This window comes from Primulina huaijiensis, chromosome 9 (assembly GCF_012295235.1).
Source record: "Primulina huaijiensis isolate GDHJ02 chromosome 9, ASM1229523v2, whole genome shotgun sequence".
Taxonomy (NCBI): Eukaryota; Viridiplantae; Streptophyta; class Magnoliopsida; order Lamiales; family Gesneriaceae; genus Primulina; species Primulina huaijiensis.
In genome coordinates, this window is record NC_133314.1 from 19,373,513 (window position 1) to 19,394,723 (window position 21,211).

General features: G+C 35.7%; 1 protein-coding gene across 3 annotated transcripts; it reads right to left on the minus strand.

Moving 5' to 3' along the window:
* Positions 1–2,774: 2,774 nt before the first annotated feature.
* On the minus strand, positions 2,775–7,242 carry LOC140984575 (protein DOWNY MILDEW RESISTANCE 6-like). 3 transcript variants are annotated; one of them, XM_073452107.1, is made up of 6 exons: positions 7,089–7,169; positions 6,885–6,960; positions 5,684–6,038; positions 5,146–5,393; positions 4,000–4,324; positions 2,775–3,330 (listed from the first exon to the last, which is right to left on the minus strand). In XM_073452107.1, exons 3-6 carry the CDS (start codon positions 5,876–5,878, stop codon positions 3,088–3,090), a joined length of 1,011 nt encoding a protein of 336 aa, XP_073308208.1. In that variant the 5' UTR covers positions 5,879–6,038; positions 6,885–6,960; positions 7,089–7,169; the 3' UTR covers positions 2,775–3,087. The 3 variants fall into 3 exon arrangements, with proteins under 3 accessions (XP_073308208.1, XP_073308206.1, XP_073308207.1); XM_073452105.1 differs by lacking the exon at positions 6,885–6,960 and having other exon boundaries at positions 7,089–7,242; XM_073452106.1 differs by lacking the exon at positions 6,885–6,960 and having other exon boundaries at positions 7,093–7,227.
* Positions 7,243–21,211: the final 13,969 nt, after the last annotated feature.

The following is a 21,211-nucleotide window of genomic DNA, read 5'->3' on the forward strand; positions in this document are numbered from 1 at the left end:
TGCTCAACAAAACTCATCTTTCGTGGACCCAACATTAGGCACACATACACATTATAGGCCCGAATTTAAAAAAAAAAAAAGAAAAGAAAAGAAAAGAAAAATAAAATATTTCTCAATTAACGTTTTTTTCAACTACAAAAGAAACTCAAAGGAGTCTCATCATTCTCAACACTTGGAGGAAGCCTAGATGAATATATTCAAAGGAGCTAAAGTGGCATTTCTCATAATTGTTTACATACAAATCATAAACTTTTTCCTCAAATTTCTATGCCTAGATCAATCTCAAAATTTCACGAAACCAAATCTTACTACCGTTATGATCTTCCTCGCAATCATCTTCTTCATGTTTCATACCAACAATCCCACCATTAAAGAACATTCCAATTCGTCCTCGCCATTCGATGAGCTTTCAAGTTTCATAATCTCTGAAATCTCATCGATCCCATTTCTTGATCCGTCCCCAAAATATTCGGTTCCTATAATCTCAGCATCATGTCATGATCTTCGGGTTAAAGAAAACATATTGATGGAGGGAAGTAACATAGTCGACGAAAGGGGCGATTCATTTAGCCCTTCGTTACTACTCTTGGAGTACAAGAATATGCATACAGAAGATGAAGCCGAGAGAATTCAGCAAGAAAAATATCCAATGGAAAACAAGCTTATAATTTCCTTCGACTCTCTACATGATGAAATCGGCTATGATAATCCTCGGCGTGATCGTCGAAAATCTATAACTATCTATGAACATGGTGCAGAAATGGATGAATATTCAAATTATGATACATGTCAATGTGGATATGAAGGGGATAGTGAAGATAATGGATATTCTAAACATGATGGTTTAAATAAGATATTTGAAGAATTTATTACTGCAAACAAAAGGGTCTGGAGGGAGGATTTGATCAAAGAAAAATCTCTTTACTTGGAGGGTTGACAAGATAATGTAATTACTTCAGATTGTACATATTTTTATCCTTTAATTTGTACTTTTTGTTCATTTTCTGTATGACTGTATAGTTCTTCCTTTTTCCCAACTTTAAAGATGTACATGTTGTTTCAATTTTTTAGTCTCGTTACATATTTGAATAATATCTCACCAATAATTATTTAAAAAATAATTTTTATTATACTGATATTCTGATTTTTTTTTAGTATACTGATGTTTTCTAAATTTAAATAAAGTATATTATATTATATTTCGGGAAAAAAAATTGTGTGAATTTAATTAAATGAATAAATAATTTGTTTTTCTTTATATAAAAAGAAAAAATATAGTTCACTTGCTGATATGTACAATTAATTAATCTTATTTTAATTTCAAACAAAACAAAATTATATATTTGCTTTATATTTGGAATTAGATTCTACCTACCAATCGATTTAATAAGCCAATTTAAAATTTTCATGTATTAATCATTCTAGATCTCAAATATTGAGATAAATATATCTAAATCTCAATAAATAAATATTATTGACTTGGGAGGCACACATCACAAAAATTATTGATGTATTTAATTTTATTTTGGGGTGGAAACTGATTTTATGTAACTTCTCAATTAAATATCTTAATTTTTTTAGTCGTCCACGTTTCAAACTTAAGATATTAATGTCATATGTGTTATAAAGTATAAGAGACGAACAATTTTGGTTTTCCCGATTAGTAATTGATTCATAAATCCATCTTAATATTTCATCGGAGGCAGGCCTCGGTGTATTTTCCTAGTATCCTTTTTTGTCAAACAATTTTGTTTGGTTAGAGTGAACGTCATCAGCTGGACTAAATCCCACTTTGTTTTTTGTTTGTTTGTGTTAAATAAGACATTGTTATAAATGGATAACTGTTCATTCATGGACTAAGTCGACAAATGACTGTGTCGATATTTATCAGTCTCATGTAGGGAAAATAACTAAAATTGTAAAAAAAAAAAACATGAATAGTAGATGAGACTGATATTTGAAAACATAGATGATCAAAATTACAAATAGAGTTAATAGAAATTTTCATCTACTTTTCTACAAAATAAAGGGTATTAGATCTGTCAAGAGGCAAAAACTTGTGTGTGTCGGTCTCACGGGTCGTATTTTGTGAGACGGATCTCTTATTTGGGTCATCCATAAAAAAAGTATTATTTTTAATGCTAAGAGTGTTACTTTTTATTGTGAATATCGATAGAGTTGACCTGTGTCACAGATAAAGATTAGTGAGACCGTCTCACAAGAGACCTACGCCTGTTAAGATCATGGAGTTGAATATAATTCTACTAAAAACTAGCTTATGGTAAGGATTGTCCAAAAAATTATCAAAAATTTAATTATGTGAGACATCTAATAAGATCTTCCAAAAATCAGGTGACAGACCCAAGCTAACTTGGAAAACCTTAATTGAAAAGAAATACCCTTGACAATCCATAGGTAAACCATAAAAAGTTAGCAGAGAAGTTCAAATATTTTTTAAATGTAGACTTTAATCTAAATATATTTTATACGTGAAATATTTTTTTATTGAAAAGGATGGATTGAACCACCCGGTCTGATCTCTAAATGGCAATATTCTAGTCCCATCTGTGAAAGAGATGAATATGAAAAATTTCACAAAGATTACAAAATGGAATCTTTAAGAAAGTTGACCTTAATATTCAGAAATTAGTTGGTTGCTGAGGCTGTATATAAAATGTGCAACTTAGTTATTTGTAAAGAAAAAGTTCATATTCAATTTCGTTAACCAGTTGCAAACCCTGCCTTAATCCAAATGTAGATTCAAGAAAGAACAGTGAATGCATCACGATGTCGTGAAGTAGACAACATCCAAACTTTTGAAAATACTAGGGAGGAACAAGGATACATGTAGACTAAATTTACAGCAAATCATTAATGTAGCATAAATAGATTGACACTTTTGCAACACTACCGTTTAAATAAGATAGTGGAGAGATCAAACACTGGAAGCAACTAACCGCTGCTTATTCAACAAACGAAAACATAGCAAAGCCGGTGATCAAAAACGTCCCAACCGATAGTCTGATGGGTCCGAAGGCAAGCTAATAAGTTGGCTTGTTGGCGTAATCCAAGAAATGAAAGGTGAAGCTAGTTCTTGAAAAGTTCCAAACAGTGTTCCTGATCCAAGTTTCTGCTCCAGAATTTCTTGTAATACTCAGTGTATGTGAAATCTCGATAAATAGTTGGCTCCCCTGAGCTTGTAAGAGATTTTGGTGCACTAATGATTGAACTATCACATGGACAGAGGAAGGAGGCTACGGAGAGTCTTGGTACAGCTGCATTTACCACGGCGCGATGCCAAACACTTTTGTACTTTCCATTACTCAGCGCCTACAAGAATTGATTGATGATAAGAACCATTCAATTTATAAACTTCAATATCAGTCTTATATGTAGTCCGCTATGATACATAGGCGACTGAATTCACTTACAACCATCACATAACTACAAGGTCTGCATTTTCATTCATTCTCACCACTACTCTAAGGTAAGATACCCTTAGTATTACGGTTTTTGCATTTCTACTGAGAATCCAAGAATCCGAAGGAGTCTTAGTTTGAGTCAAATAAATTGGGTTTGCACGTAAAATTTGCCACTTGAAGCATTTGAACATGTGGCAAGTGACTAGCTCCTATTCAATTTTTAGTGATGTAGAAAAATCGTATCAATTTTGTCTTCAATTATTATAATTCATGAGGAGAAAAAACATCGGCAGCGATCTAATCAACGTGACTGTAATATCTTGCATTTCACAAGTTTTTTAAAAAATATATATAAGATCGAGCACTGGTCGTTATTATATTAGAAACTATAGCTTGCGGCAAGTGTAATTCAAATGTTTTAGATTATAACATAGTGGCCAAAGCATCATGTTGGGATTTTTGCACATATGACATAAGTCACAATTGTTACTCTCCTGCAATTGCACAATTCAGTTGTTCAAAAGAGCATTCTCATATTCATAATCTACCAAAACTATAACTCCGAATCAAGGTTTACCTGAAGTTGATCACCAATGTTGATGACAAAAGCATGGGGGTGGGGTTTTATTGCCATCCATTTCCCATTTTTAAGGACTTGAAGCCCAGCAACATGCAAATCTTGAAGGAGAATGGTGAGAGCATTTGGATCTGTATGGGCCGGTAATCCATATGTCAGCTCCGGTTCTGGGCAGGCCGGATAATAATTAATGGCCATATGTTGACCTTGTTCTCCTAATATGTTCTTCAAGTTGTCTTTATCTAAACCTAGGCTCTCTGATATAGCTTCCTGCAACCTCAATCCAAGTTGTCGAACCTCATTGCAATAATTGCTTACAACATCCCTACCAGAATAAAAAGTTTGTTAATTCATTGTTTTTCTACCATGAAACAACATAATGAATTGCTTCTCAGTTGTAGACGGCCAAGTTACAAGTATGTAAAAGATTGGATTACCTTCCTTGCATTGTTAACACACATGGTGTAACGACCCATTACAGGCTCAGTGGACTTCCCATACAGCCCACTGCCCCGATCGACCCAAAGCTATCCCGATCTTGGGCTCCCTCAAGGGGCCTTTTCCCTCACGGGCTTTCCATAGGCGTCGTACGGGTTACTCATAGAACTCTCCAGCCCATGCACTGGAGCTTGTGCCTTCCCAGACTCGAACCTGAGATCACATGGATATGCTCCAGTGACTTCCCAGACTCGAACCTGAGATCACATGGATATATATATCCGTGCATGGGCTGGAGAGTTCTATGAGTAACCCGTACGACGCCTATGGAAAGCCCGTGAGGGAAAAGGCCCCTTGAGGGAGCCCAAGATCGGGATAGCCTTGGGTCGATCGGGGCAGTGGGCTGTATGGGAAGTCCACTGGGCCTGTAAAGGGTCGTTACACATGGTCACCAAAATAAATAACCTAAAAATCTTTTAAAATCTATACAAGAAAGTAAGCTACTTTCTTTCTATCGTAAGAGGTAACTTGATGTTCATTTCTTCTTCAGTTCCTCAAAAAATGAACATTTTTCGAACTATAGTTCGACACATATATTTCATAGTATTCTCCACTGCAATTCTTTACAAACTGTTCCATTCGTGAGAAAGTTATGGTAGGTGATAAAATATAGACCAAAAGTGAAGTGAGGAATAATATTTTTCTCACTTAAAAGAAGAGGGAAGCGAAGGCCACTCAGGGACGTATTTATCCAAGGGATAACAGTGAAGCCTGAGATAGTCCCTCCAGTTGTGAACTGTCTCCTTTTTCACATTAAAACTTGTAGACAGTCTCATTGTTTTGGAAGGATCATCAGAGTATAATTTCATCTTCTCTTCCACTGGTAAACTAAAAAATTCATGAGCCACCTCTAGGACTCTATTCACAGCTTCCATGGATACTCCATGATTGATCACCTAATACCACACATTCACAAAAGGATAATACATAAAAATTTCGCCAATATGCCACAGTATCTGAAATCACGCACTTGGTAACAGTACATAATCTGGTTCAAAAAAACGATAACAAGGGGCAGATTCAGTAGGGCGAGGATAGCTATCACTCCCCCTCATAAGAAAATTTGCAATTTTTCTAAAAGTTCAAGCTTCTCGCATAATTACATCAAATCACCCCCAGTCCGCCCCATCCCTCACCCACTTTTTTTAATCTGCCCCTTGATAACATGGAAATGTCGTTAAGGAACCTGGAAGAAGCCATATTCTTGACAAGCATGGCCTATTTCTTTGATGGTTAAGCTTTTATCTTCACATCCCAAGTCAATGACTGGAACATTTTCGCATTCCATAACTTCAGACAATTTCGGCCTCTCATGTTCCGGACGGATATAGCTAGCTGGAAGGCGGGAGAACTGGATACCGCTGATGACTTTTGTTTCCATGGAACCAACTCCTTAGTAGTAAAGAAGTAAGTGGAAAGATTCACCAGAAAGGGTGGTCTTGCTTCGACACCAAAGATTCAAGGATCGCCAAGAGAGGGAATGCAGGACCGACCACTGGATCTTTCACAAATTCCTCTGGTTCCCCCACAGTGATCGGTGCCTGAACAGTTCAGTAATGCATAAATTACTTTTTTTTAAATCAGTAACAGGGTGAAAAAATAATTCGTTGGGAGTCTTGCGAAATTAATTCTATGATTTCATCAACAAATATTTTATCAGATTCATGTAGCCAAATGCCCAGTGGATAAATTCTACAAACACGAGCCATCTTTTAGAATGACTTTAAATATTAATTCTTATCAATTCAGGCACCACAAATTGACACCAAACCATCTTTTAATTCCTTTAAATCTTCAGACATGCATCCAACGACAAAAGATGCAAATGCCCATCGAACCAGTGGCAGGCGGATTCCCCAAAGTGTTCTAATTTGTCATAATTATCAACTAACTAATTTTGGGCATGGAGTTGCAGATTGCAAAACCATAAACCAATATCTTACTTTCGATAATTTAATTTTCTTGATTAAATATGAATACCATTTCCCCAGCTGCTTCACAAACCCACTGGTTATTCCCCTATGACGAGCAACTCCATGTAATCAACCAGCGGCCGATTCCGAAGCCGAGGTTAGGTTATTTACTTATTCTCATAATTTTTGGGTTACAGTTTTTTTAATAAAATAAACATTAAGAAAAATTATCATGGCTTGTATTTGGCTCCGACTCCAGAGTCAACTCCATATCCCCTTTCCTGTTAAATAAGACTGAGTTTCAATTGAAACTCAAGATTAATATAACGATAAGACTTGAGAAACAGCTGAAAAAAGATCTCAAATTTTTCTTTGGAATGAATCTGAGGCCAAACATTACATAACGAATTGTAAAAAAAATTCGACTTTAATAACTTGAAGAAATAAAAGAAAAACAAAAACGAATCCCTGAACCTTTTCCTTGGCAATTAAGAGAAATAACTGAAACCAGCAAATTACACTTCTACTGGTAAATCTTTCGATTTGAATCCTAAATTTAAATCACCAAGAAACCAAATAAAATATCCAATTAAGCAGATAAAAGATTCAACTGGTTCCGAAAATAAGATAAAAGATTCAAGAAGGAATACAGAACGAAAAAAGATAAAGGAATCTGACCCACAATTTATCCTGCTTCCAATAAGCAATTACTATTTCTGTCAACTTTGTTGCGAGAAGAAAACATAGCGACTAAATTAAATAGGCAAGCGAACAGGAAATCGAGTTCATAAATTTGATAAATAAATAAATAAATAAATCTGACAAGAAATATAATCTGGCATGAAACTCTTTCTTTCTCGTGAAAATAATTCGTCGACTTCACCGGTTTCTCTTTCTTACGTCAACACGCGGGAAATTTGCTTTCATCACCAACCTGACGTCACGTTCTCCCTAGGAGTACATTCAACCCGGCCCGTACCCGACATAGTGGGTCTACAAACGGGTACAAGTGTGTCTCGGATTCGCTCAAATCCACCCCATACTCGTCCTTCAAAATATAACGCTTGGTTAAACCCGCCCCAACTCAAATTCATTGTCATTCCTAGTTTTCTCTCGAAAACTTTAGACATTTTAGCCATCTTGGATGCATGTCAGCTAAAATATAAAATAAATATAAACGTAAGTGTATTTGTTAATAAAAGAAATTATAGGAGGAAACTTGCACATAAATAAAATGCTTGGTAGATGTTTTTTATCTGAGTAGTTTTTTCATCAACTCAACACATGATATGTATGTTGAATGATGAATCAAGACCACTTATTCATACATCATACATCATGGTTGAATGAGTAGTCGTGATTTATAAATATTACACAAGTATCATGTGCTGAATGAGTAAATGTATTACCCATGTGGACAACATTAACAAGACATATATAAAAGAAGAAAATAGAGAAACTGCTCTAGAGAAGTTTTCGGGTAATTGATTTTATCATATTATCCCTCGCTTAGTGTTTACGTTTATTATTTAATAAAATAAAAAAGGGTATTCTTGGTGTTTAAATAACGGTCATGCCAAGGAATTTAAATCAGTTATATATCCCAGGGAAATCCACCACCTTAGCAAACTTTTATGATCAACCAAGAACAATTAACCAAGTAGATAGCAGTGAATGTCTAGAAAGCTATGATGGAGAAGTTACCCCTTAGAAGCAGCCGTGTTCATCGCGAGTTCGAAGACTCTCTTCTGGATCCATCCATTCGGGTTGATTTTCTTGTGGAAACAATATTTATGCCTTAGATCTAGTTTCTCACACATGACGCCAATGATATCAACCAAGTAGCAAATCGAGTTGAAATTAGTGGGAGATTATACCGGGTCGGATGGATTTTTTCTCGGACACGCTGGATTTCAAGCGGAGAGTATCTGAGTAGGAGATCAACCTGCACACTTAAAAGAGCAAAGAACCTAGTGGAGTGTCGAAAGATTTCCAACGTGACCACTCCGACGTTCGAGTCATTCAAGTGTTTATGCAAATGAAAGTATATAAAGAGAGTATGCTTTTTAGTGAAGAAAAAACCGAATGCATTAATATCAAGTAAACTTTGTATTGATAAAGGAAAAGTCAATGATGACCTTATTTTCACTGTTTGGTTGCTACTCATGACAAGATGATTTCTTATGCACTGCTATATGACACTGCTACATTTGACATCACATATCAATCATGATCTAGTCGTGCATTGAAAGACATGCCAATAATATCGAATCATGGCGTCCCATACCTATGGATCCGGCAGTAACACCTATACCAAAGCGCTCGGGTAGGTGATCATGGTGTAAAGCCCTAACTCTGGATCTCACTATACTGCTTGGACCTACACTACTCGGGCTCAGTTGAGAGCCCGGTTCACCTGGGTACGTAGTGGTCTAATCTGTCCCCTTGGTTGGTGCTTCCCGAATTTCTCGATTTCACCATATCCCGAACTTTAAGATGACCCAGGCTTTCTGTGGATATCATCGTGGAAGGTGTTTGTGTAATGATTTTTTCAGAATTGTATATCATTTGGCTACCTGTAAGGGAACGTAGCCAAATCCCATATATCTTGAATTACGAAAATAATAAATATATTAACACTTTAAAAAAATATTAATTAACATTTATCGCAATCTTTCCCATCCAAACAATTTCTATACTATTATTTCTTACAATATAATGTAACCTCATTATAACATTTGAATTCTCATTTAACCAACAAATTCTCACGTTTGTTTGAATGGTAATTCCCCTAAATTCGGTACACTTAGGCGGATCCGAGCCCCATCAAGGTGGTCTCCTAGACCACAACTCCTAACATTATCAGAAATCCTATCCCACCAAGGTGCCGGGAAATCGAGCCCACCAAGGAGTCGGGAATTCTGAGCCCTGAAGTGATTAAAAGATATGAAGATATTCTCATTAATAGATAAAGGTCCCGACGGATGCGGGATTCGGGTAAATCTAATCAGGATAAGGTAAGAGCCCAGTCGCAATGGTCATGGAGTCCTACTGTTTGAAATCTCATATCTCATGTATGATTCTATCTCAGCAAGAGTCCAACTCCAATAAAAAAAAATTAATCTCCTTCATCTATAAATATCATGTATGTGCTATGGTTTTACACCTTCACACTCTCTTTTTTACTTCGCACTACTATATCTTTCTCTTCAGTTTGCTCTCTAGACTGACTTACGCATCGGAGGGGTCATGCTAGAAAACTCTCGGGTGCTCCCTAACCTTATTTATGTCTGTGCAGAACTGAAAGTTCCAACCCAACCCAATCAACTATGAAGTTTTGAAGATTCGTTCTTTAATTCGAACTCGAAGTAAAATTTTGATATCATCAAATGACATATCAGTTGGAGTTCAGTTTTTTTTTTTTTTAAGAAAAATAATAATAATGGGTTTTATGTTAGGTCCAATAACCCGACAATGAGTGATGTAAACATGAGATATTACCGACTGACCATCACACAAGTTTCCTTTTCCAAAACAGATGAGCTAAAAATAGGTCAATAATAGAACTGAGATATTATAAACAATATGTTTATTTTGAGATGATATCACATATTTTTATTTATAAGACGAATCAATTATATTTATCTTTAAAATAAAAAATAATATTTTTAATATAAAAAATAATATTTTTTTCATAAATAATCCAAATTGAAAATACATTTTACAAAATTGCCTCATGAAAAAATGTCACAACAGTTTTTTTATATTCTAAAAACGTGTGTGGAGAGGTTGAAATGGTCAATAGCAGTGCATGTGCGCTAGAAACATTGTAACATATACATGTTACCATATTTAATTTATTATTATTATTTTTTTGGAGTTGAGTTACAAGTGAGTTTATCTTGGTGTATGATGAGTTATAGGTCATCCACTATTTAAAATATTTTTCCATATTGCGGATATGATGCAAAAAATAGATATGTTTTTAATAGTTTTTTAATTTGATTTTGTTTATACTGTATTTTGTTAGGGTTTAAGCTTTTTGTAGTTTGATGCTGTTAATTTATAGAAAGATATAAATGAAATCTAGAATACTTGCCTATATATTATTCGCCAATGCATCTCTCAATACCACAGTTTCATATATATGTCTCGTATCCACATTTATTCATTATCTTCATTCTAACCAATATTTTTTCAGTCGAGTATGTCTCATAAAATCTTTTTATATAATTTATCTGACTGACTTGATTTACAAACTACTAAGTTAAGCATAATAGTTTACCCAGTACTACACATACGAAAAGAAGCGGTTGTGGATTTCTCCGTCACAAAAAAGGGTATGATTATTTTTACAGTCTACACCATGTTTTTACCATGCGTATAATCCATTTTGGTATTACTGTTATGTGAATCAGCCAAGGGAAAACTACTTTTTTAGTCTCATAATTTACACATTTTTTCAATTTTGGTCCACTCATAAGTTAATTTGCAGTCGTATTATACTAAGTTACATATTTTTCGACTTCAGTCTTTTTTGCCTCAAACTGAAAAAAATACAAGTTACGAGACCAAAACTAATTTTTTCCAATCAACAGAAAAAAATTCCATGTTCAATAAATATGATGTCATGGTAATATTAGAATTTATAAATTACTTATTATATATATATATATATAACATATTGATAATCACGAAAAATTTAGGGTCCGATTCCAGCAAGAGTCACTTGTCCAGACGCATGCTTCAAATTTGCTCTGAGCCTGAAATCACGAAGAAGACCGTTAGAAGGGGGCCTGGAGGGTGTCCCGGCGTAGCCCCTCCGACGCTCAAGTCAGAGACTGAGGATATGAGGTGAGAGCAGCTAAGGGTGCTGCTGAAAAATAATATAGTGAATATATGAACCGTACGCTCAAACCTGGTATTTATAAGAGAATACATGGGCCTGTCATGGGCCCTCTACTTGTGTTAGGGATGTGCCGGGAGTTTGGGCCTGATCTTGATGTATCCATTCCTGGGATATCACATATATATTCTTAAAGATGATTTATATGATTTTTTAAAAAAAATTACAATTTTTACTTAATAATTTGACTAGAGCCGTCAAATTAATAATTAATTTCAAAATTAAGATGAGTTGTGAAATTTTGCAAAAAAAATTGCAAAAGTCCATTACTTTTGGCATACGTTGCGAAATCATCTGCCAAATATGGAAGTCATACCGTCCTCGTTAGTGGCAACGATGCTGTAACATTTGCACCGCCCGCTACCAACATGATCAGATACGGCAACATTTTTTTTCGATTTTACTTATTTTTCTTTTAGGACTCGAGGGTCATCCCTTATTAAACATAATAAGACTTGATACCACATATTAAAAAAAGTGAGTTAAAATTCAAGTTCACTAATTTGAAAAATAAATAATCCTAGCTACCAAAATGGATTGTACTCGTCAGGTCGACCCATCTCATCACATAAAATAGTTAGATTGAGTTGATAAAATCCCGACTCGCCAAAATACGGGCCTTACTACCCCCTTCCCTGCTCTACATAATGCGTGTTGAGGTGAGTTGCGAGTTGGCCCGTCCCGTCCTGTCCTGTCAAATTCAACACAAAATTGATAAAGTCTGTCGGGTCGACTCGTTCAGGCACATAAAATAGATGAGTTGAGTTGGTAAAATCTCGACCCGCAAAAGTGCGGACCGTCTCGCCTAATGACGAGTTATGCGTTAGCTTGCTCTGTCGGCTCGTTTTGACAGTCCTATCTAAAATGTGATCAAACCATTTTTGTAAAAAGAAAATATTTATTTTAAAAATATTATGTTATTTATCTTTGAGAAAAATTGTATTATTTTTATTTTTATAAAAAAATAATTCTTTAACTTATTTAGATAAGTGTTGATGTTGATTTAGATTTCGAAAAAATAAAGAAAGATATATTTGTGTCCGTAAAATTATTTTTTATTTTATCTTTACCACTAATATGATTAATAATATATTCAAATATCATTATTATTTTTTATTAATTCTATTACTAGTAAAAATAATATTCACATTTTTAAAAGAAATAATACATGGATATATTATATAATATATACTATTTTTATTAATACTAATACTGGGAAAAATAAAAAATAGACAAATACACGTACATGCATCCTTATTGTTTTGAAAACTAAACCAAGATATATTAAATAAATAAAGGAATTTAAAAACAATAAAAATTAAAAGATAACAAATTGAGGAATTTTGCATACAACAATTCAAGAATTTTGCGTACCAAGAATTAAGATATTTGAGAACTTGCTCATGCATAATTTTAAAACCATTAAATATCTATAAATTATTATTAATAAAATTATAATAAAAACAAAATAGAAATTAAGTATATCAATACACATATACATTTATGTATTTTTTCGAAAACTAAACAACACTTATGTAAATAAATAAAGGAATTTGAAAAAAATAGAGTAGAATTTTTTTGAAAGATAAATTACTTATAATTTAAAAATAATGTCTTTTTTTAAAAATGGCGGTCCGATTCAATATTTTTTAAAAATATCTTTCAGATTAGTGAACTTGAGATTCAACTCCATTGAGTTAAGCGTGTATGAGTGAGCGTAGTATCGAAATGAGTGACTTCCTGGGAAGCTCTCATGCGAAAAGCTGCTGACGTTACACCGCTTGATCTGGTTGGATAGGTAGGCCGTAAAAGAGTGACGTCAGATAATAACGGGTAATACTGTCTCTGCTGGGGATAGGACCAATGGTAGGGAAAATGTAAGATTGATTTCTAAGAGATATGAGACAACACCAGCAGATAGACATGCACCCTCGGACTAATGGGCCTAATAGACCAAACCATTAGCACCTAAGTAGGTGCACTTCGGGCTGCCACAAGTATAAATAAATAAATTTACGTCTTGGCTAACAGCTATACCTTTTGATCTAATGATAAACGTTTGATCTTAACAATTTGTATCAGAGTGAGATCATAAGTTCAACTCTCACCAGAAACATATTTATATACTTCTTGGGGGGATGTTGGGTTAAGTATGCATGAGTGAGAGTAGTACACAGATGAGCTGCTGACGTTGCGTCGCTTGATCTGATTGGCTATGTGAGATGTAAAAGATTGAAGTCAGATTTTAACTGGTAGTATTTTCTTTACTAGGGACAGGACCGGTGGTAGGAAAATGATAAGACTGATCTATAAGGGACATGAGACAACGTCTTTAGATAGACACACATCTTCCTAGACTCATGGGCATATTAGTCCGAATTTGATTATACAACTAATTGTACAAACCCATTTCAACTTAATACTTATATGTTGGCTAATTGAAAATCCTAGCACACTCTCGATTGTAGGCCACAATTTCACAATATGCATAATATTTAATGTTTCTTTTGCCAATACTACAAACACAATATTTAATATCTTTGTATGAAGACCAACTCAACTAAACTTTGAAGCTTAAATCTCATGAATATATGTGACGATTTAATCCATTACAGTGTGTGTATTTTCTCAAATGCATCATCACACTTGGGTTTGCTCTCATTGTAGCTATTTTCTTCACGTAGGATGTCCATATTTTTAATCTTCTTCCAAATCTTGTATTTTATCTTCAAGATATTGTATTTATAAGTTCTAAGAAAAATATATATGTTAGACACAAAAATATCACTATTTGGGAAGATTCTGGACAGTTTTTGACATTAAAACGGTCATTTCCGCCTTTATGGCCTCATTTCCTGAGCTTGACTGATATTGAGGTCGACTGTAGTTAAGCTCGTCAGCTAGACTAATTATTCAGTTGGGCTTGTTAGCCAGACTTAACCAAACTGATGAGGTCTGCTGAAATCAAAACTAGTAGTTTCATCGTCATTTATCAGCATTTTAAGCTTCGATTCAGACTTCTACTTGTGAATATGATTTGTAGATAATTGTATTAGCTTTGTAACTCATACTAAATAACTTCATTTGAGTAACCGAGCTGATTAGTCATATCAAAATGAATCAACTTCTCATGCACAATTAATTGCTATTTTTGTTGCAATTAGTTTGGTCTTGCAACCATCATTTTGCCAATATAATATTTGATTTATCCCATTGACGTGAAATACAACTTTCCCAAATTGAGTTTTATGTTCATTCATTTGAGCGGCCGGCCCTTTGCATAAATAAACTGTGAGATATAATCAAAATACTACAACTTATCATATTTTTAATTTGGCTAAAATCGAGTTTCAGTTTCCATATCGAGTTAATAACTTCACACTTGAATAAATATATCAGAAACACAATAACAAATTTTTTTATCATCAAAATCAAGATAAATTTTTTTATCATCAAAATCAAGATTGTTAGAGTTTCTAAATCACTCCCATTTTTATTATGTGACCTCAAGTTCCATTTTATTAAATATTTGACGTGACCTCAAGTCTTAAAGAAAAAAATGAAATTGGAAAAGAAACTATCAATTTCTGCCGCTGCAAAATCTGCAATGTTTGTTGCCACCGAGAAAGGACATTGGCTCCATATGTATGTATCTTTTAGTTTAATTACTGCTTCTTATTTGAAAGCTAAAAAATTTATTTACATAAAATTTATATCCATGACAATGATTTCAATTCTATGCTACATTATGTAAGCTTCACTCAGTGTAACATCCATAATTAAGGGATTTTCTCTCATCCACCGGCACCTTTCATTTGGTGTGAGGCCTACACAAATGAAGGATTGATGCTACATCACCTTATATATCATAGAATGTCTCCATAATTTATTTAGTATGAGATGCTGAGACCCCACACCAAATGAATGATTATCCAAAACAATTTGATGATAAACTATTAAAAGAATAATATGAAATAATATTTGTGTTATATTTGGATTTATGAATTTAAAGATAATGATTTCAAATTCATAAAAAATCTATTGATTTGTTTGAGTAAATTTATTTATTTTTATATCACTGTGGTGAGTTTCAAAATCATTTCAACTGCTATATATGTTATTAGTCCGCGTTCGACAATTCTGTTATAAGTACATGTAATTTTTTTAAATATTTACGCAATATACTGTAGCTATAGCTCATCCCAAACAAACTAATCATAACATACACATCCAAATTAATTGTAACCACAAATTACTGAATATGTCATTGATGATTCCCGAGTAGATTGGGTGAGCTGGGTGGGCAATCTACCCGGACAGAGAAATGTACTTTCCTTGTAAATATTTCGACATGTTGGGATGAGTCTGGCATGACCTGATGAGATGAGACCGAGTGGTCTTGCATTATGAATGACCCCAGGTGGTCTGCCTGCCTTGGTGGGATGACCTCGGGTGGTATGGCACGTCCTGGTCTGCTCGAGTGCTCTGGCCGGTCTCCCGGGTGGTATGGCCTGTCCTACTCTGCCCGGGTGCTCTGGCCCGGTCTGTCCGAGTTCTCTGGCTCAGTCTCTCGAGTGGTATGGCCTATCCTGGTGTGTCTGGGTGATCTGGCCTGGTCTCCCGGGTGGTATGTCCTGGTGTGTCCGGGTGTTCTGGCCCGGTCTCACAAGTGGTATGGCCTGTCCAGGCCTGCCCGGGTGCTCTGATCTTTCTTGGTCTGCCAGGGTGATCTGGTCTTTCCTGGTGGGATGACCTCGGGTCCGACAATCTGTACACTCAACAAGATAATGTCAGCGGGGTGTTGGAAGGGTTTCCGACGTAGCCACTCCGACGCTTAAGTCAGTACAAGGTTCACCAAATAGAGAGAGAATTTATTGAATGTAATAGATTGTCCTATCTCAAATGAGCAAAACTGGGTATTTATAGTGTAGAAGATGACCTAGATTACAGTACATTGTTCTTGATTAGACATATGCCCATGCCATGCCTTCTGACGACTGCCTATGCCCTGTCATCTGTCAGTAGGTATGGTGACCCATATTGTTCGGGTCTTGTTATGGCACTGATTGTCATGCTAATGATTCATGGTGACTCATACTGGTCGGGTGGCCTGAACACTGATTGAAAGATATGACTCTGCCTTGAGGAGCGAACCCTGGCCGGGGGAGAGGACCCTGGTCGGGTGAGAGGACCTTGACAGGGTGAGAGGACCCTGTCCGGGCTGGAGGACCCTGGTCGGGTGAGAGGACCCTGGTCGAGTGGATTGGATGAGCTGGGTGGGCAATCTACCCGGGCAAAGAAATGTACTTTTACTATAATTATTTCGACCTATTGGGATGAGTCTGGCCTGACCTGATGGGATGAGCCCAAGTGGTCTGGCCTGATGGATGACCTCGGGTGGTCTGCCTGCCTTGGTGGGATGACCTCGGGTGGTGTGGCATGTCCTGGTCTGCCCAGGTGCTCTAGCCCGATCTCACGGGTGGTATGGTCTGTCCTGGTCTGCCCGGGTTCTCTCGCCTTTCTTGGTCTTCTCGGGTGCTCTGGACCGGTCTCCCGGGGTGGTATGATCGTGGTGTTCCCCGATGATCTGGACTGGTCTTCGGGTGGTATGGCCTTTCCTGGTCAGCCCGGGTGCTCTGGCCCGATCTCCCGGGTGGTATGGCCTGTCCAGATCTGTCCGGGTGCCCTGGCCTTTCCTGGTCTGCCCGGGTGCTCTGGCCCGGTCTCGCGAGTGATATGGCATGTCCTGGTATGCCCGGTTGATTTGACCTGGTCTCTCGGGTGGTATGGCCTTTCCTGGTCTGCTTGGGTGATCTAGCTCGGTCTGGCCGGGTGCTCTGGCATGTCTAGGTCTGCCTGGGTGCTCTGTCCCGGTCTTCCCAGGTGCTCTGGACTTTTCTGAGGTCAGACAATCTGCACACGCTCAACAAGATAATGTCAATGGGGGCATCGGAAGGGTTTCCGACGTAGCCACTTCGACGCTCAAGTCAGTACAAGGTTCACCAAGTAGAGAGAGAATTTATTGAATGTAGTAAATTGTCCTATCTCAAATGAGAAAACCTGAGTATTTATAGGGGAAAAGATGACCTAGATTACAGTGCATGTACACTGTTCCTGATTAGACATATGCCCATGCCCTGTCTTTTGACGACTGCACATGCCTTGTCATCTGTCAGTAGGTATGGTGACCCATACTATTCGGGTCTTGTCATGGGCACTGATATTCATGATAATGATGCATGGTGACCCATACTGGTCGGGTGACCTGAACCCTGGTTGAGCGATAGGACTCTGACTTGACGAGAGGACCCTGGCCGAGCTGGAGGACTTTTGAAACATTTCATGTTTGAAATCTTGATTTTGATGTTAACAAAACTTGTTATTTTGTTTCTAAAGAATTTACCTAAGTGCGCAGAAGCTGAAACTGATCAGGATTCGAACTGATCAGTTACCGAGCCAAAATTGAAGCTATTGAGACGCAAACTGAAAGCGCCAACTGATTGCCTAAACTGAACCAGTTCAAACTGATATATAAAAGACTGATTCTGCTGATTGTCCAGCTTATAGGTGGTTCAGTAGAAGACTTTCAAAAGCCTGGCCAGCTGATGAAGAGTTCAACTGATGGAGAGCCCAGCTGACCAGTTCAACTGAATCAGTGTAATCAGTTCAGCTGACTAGCCAACTGATTTCACCACACCAGTTCAAGACCAGTTCAGAGCATCAGTTAGGAGCTGACCAGTTTGCAGAACACGACAAGCTTATCTAAGTGGAATCTAGCTGTTCGCATTAAGGAAAGCAAATGTCCGATCAAAGGACAATAATGAACGTTACAGCAGAGCTTAAAGTCAAGACGTTCCAGAATGGCTGTCAGAAAGGACAAGACACAAATATCGAGGAACAGATTCAAACTGCAACGGATATATTTGATGAGTCTTGATGAACGGTCATGTAGCATCTATAAATACAAGATCAAAACCATCAACAAACAGATGAAATAGGTGTGTGAAAATTCAGGAGAAAAGAAGAAGGGCTCGTTCAACGCATATCAGCTTACAAGAAGCAATCCACCCAGATTTGAAGGAACACTTCAAAGTGTTATTAGCTTAGATTAGAAGCACATTTTCCTCATTTTGTGAGAACACCTTCATTTTATATTCATAAATCAGTTCTCTCTCACACACACACCATCACTCACATATACAGTGAGTTAAGCTTATTTAATAGCTAAGTGAGTCTTGCACAAAGACGTTAAACTTGTGTATGTATTCTTTAACACATAAACGTTAAAAAAGTGTTGGCTGGAAGGTGTTGCCTTCAGTCTAGGCTAGGAGTTCAGTTAGCCATTTGGGTAAGTGCTAAGCTGAGTGGGTTTGTACAAGGTGTTGTATAAATCAAAGTCTTCTAGTGGATCCTACTCGAGGTGGTAGAATGGGTGACATAGGAGCATTTGAAGTCTCCGAACATCCATAAACATATCTTGTGTACTTAACTGTTTAACTATTGTTTTCAACCTGATTTGATCAGTTCGAGCTGATATCAGTTCAGTTCTCACCATAATTGAACTGATACAAACAAGAACTGATCCCCTCATTTCAGTTATTCAGTTCACACAAGTTAAAAAAACTTTTAAACTAATAAACTTTTTAACAAATGATTATTTCGAGTATTTTCCACTTGATTTAAAACCAAACTCGACTTAATTCATCAGTATTTACATTCTTAGAATACGAGCTATTGCAGCTCATTGAGAATATTGTGTTTGAAGTACCCTCACAGGTGTCAGAACCGATCCATCAAGGACCCTGTCCGGGGGAGAGGACCCTATCCGGGCTGGAGGACCCTGGCAGGATGAGGGGACCTTGGCCGGGCTGGAGGACCCTGTCCGGGTGAGAGGACCTTGGTCAAATTTTACACATGCTCTACTCTTTCGAGCAAATTAGAATTTAACTCGGTTAAGTTTTCTCTTTCCGCCCGAGTCCAAGAATGACCCGAGCCTTTTTCTAAGGTATCAGCCGTCGTTAACCTTTTATTTAAATCACCAAATTAGCATTTTGATCCGACAAGGAGCACGCATGTTAAAGGCTCGAAAACACACAAAGTTACTTGTCCTGCTTGGATTTTTTAAGAGTAAATTTNATATATTATTAGTCAAAAACTTGTGTGAGACAATTTCAAGAGTTATTTTATCTTAATTTGAATTGATTTTGGTTTTGGACATTGACTTTAGCGACACATATGAAGTTACACACATAACGTGTGTGTGCTCAGTGGTATATATAAAGCATGAGAAACATATATATACTATATTATTAGGCAAAAACTTGTGTGAGACGGTCTTACGGATCGTATTTTTTGAGACGGATATCTTATTTGGGTGATCCATGAAAAAGTATTACCTTTTATGCTAAGAGTATTACTTTTTATTGTGAATATCAATAGGGTTGACCCGTCTCACAGATAAAGATTCGTGAGATCGTCTCATAAGAGACCTACTCATTATTATTAATACTAATAATTTTGCGAGGTGATCGTGTAAATTTTGAAATACAAAAAGTATCTATCTCAAATTACAAAAACACTCTTCATTTCAACTATTTTATAATAAAATATTTCTTTGTCTTATCTGTAATTTTGAATTTTAAAATTATCATCTATATCAAAAAAAATAGTTATAAAATTTTTAATTTTAATATAATCCCTATATTTTTCACAAACCAATAATTTAACATTTAATTTTTTAATTTGTAGCTGTTGATTAATGATAATTATCCAAATTGTTAGAAAATCATCGTACCAAGTTTGGAGTCATGTATTACACGTTCAATCGACGTGGGATCTTGTAGATTTAGAGATGTAAAGTGGTGATAGTCTTCTCCAAAAAACAGAAATTAAAATTCTTTGTCTTTTTTTTTAAAAAATGAAAATACATTTTATTTCAAAATATTCATCGAATAATATTAATCAATTATACCATTTGGCACTTGACTTGGATAGGGACATCACGTTTATGATCAAAGTGTGGCCCTCGATTCATTGCAAGTGGTGAATTAAAATAGTAAGTTTGTGTTTACAAGGATTTTATTTGAAATTATTAAAGAATTGATTTGGAGAGATATTTCAACCATTAATTTGAAATGAAAATTGTCTTGAGTATATTTCAATTTCATCATAACTATGATTGCTTCTACACATATCAACAACTGAGGGATTTGAAATTCATCTAAGATAATTTCAGTAAAACAAACAATAGTAGATTTCTTGTGAGACACTCTCACAGATTTTTATCATAAAAACGGATCAACTATGCACATAATTACAATATTAAGTATACTTTGACATAAAAAGTAATATTTTTTTATGAGTAACATTAATAAGAGATCTATCTATCAAAATTGATTCGTAAAACCGTTTTTCACAATTTTTTTAAAATAATCAAATATATTTAAAATCCTTTCATCAAGCGAAATAAGTTTCATAAATTTCAAATCCATTTAAATGCTTAAATGAATTTATATTTGGTAAATTTCAAATTCACACATTTTATATCAACGTAATGATAGCTGTGATGAGTTTGAAATGACAATCAGAATCTTTTCTCAAATTAAGTCTATCCTTCTAAATCAAATATTTCTATGTCAAAGTCGTAATCTTAGATTATTTATTATATCAATGCCATCACCTTTAACTTAATTTTTTTCTCAACGAATTTTAATTTTTGTTTATTTTAAAACAATAAAATTAAAAATTCGAATTCATATTAACGAAATTTTAAATAATTTTCCAACAAGTCAGCGGTTGATGTTTCATCAAAGACCTAGTCAAAAGTACGTTTCACCAATAACTAAATGACATGTGTAATGAGTTTTTGATACACAGTTTATTGTAAAAAAAAAAT

Coding starts and splice junctions, on each gene's coding strand:
- LOC140984575 (XM_073452105.1), bottom strand. CDS start 5,878: ATGGAAACAAAAGTCATCAGCGGTATCCAGTTCTCCCGCCTTCCAGCT. Junction 5,394..5,683: donor AAGAATATGGCTTCTTCCAG/GTTCCTTAACGA, acceptor GTGTGGTATTAG/GTGATCAATCATGGAGTATC. Junction 3,331..3,999: donor ACATTGGTGATCAACTTCAG/GTAAACCTTGAT, acceptor CAATTCTTGTAG/GCGCTGAGTAATGGAAAGTA.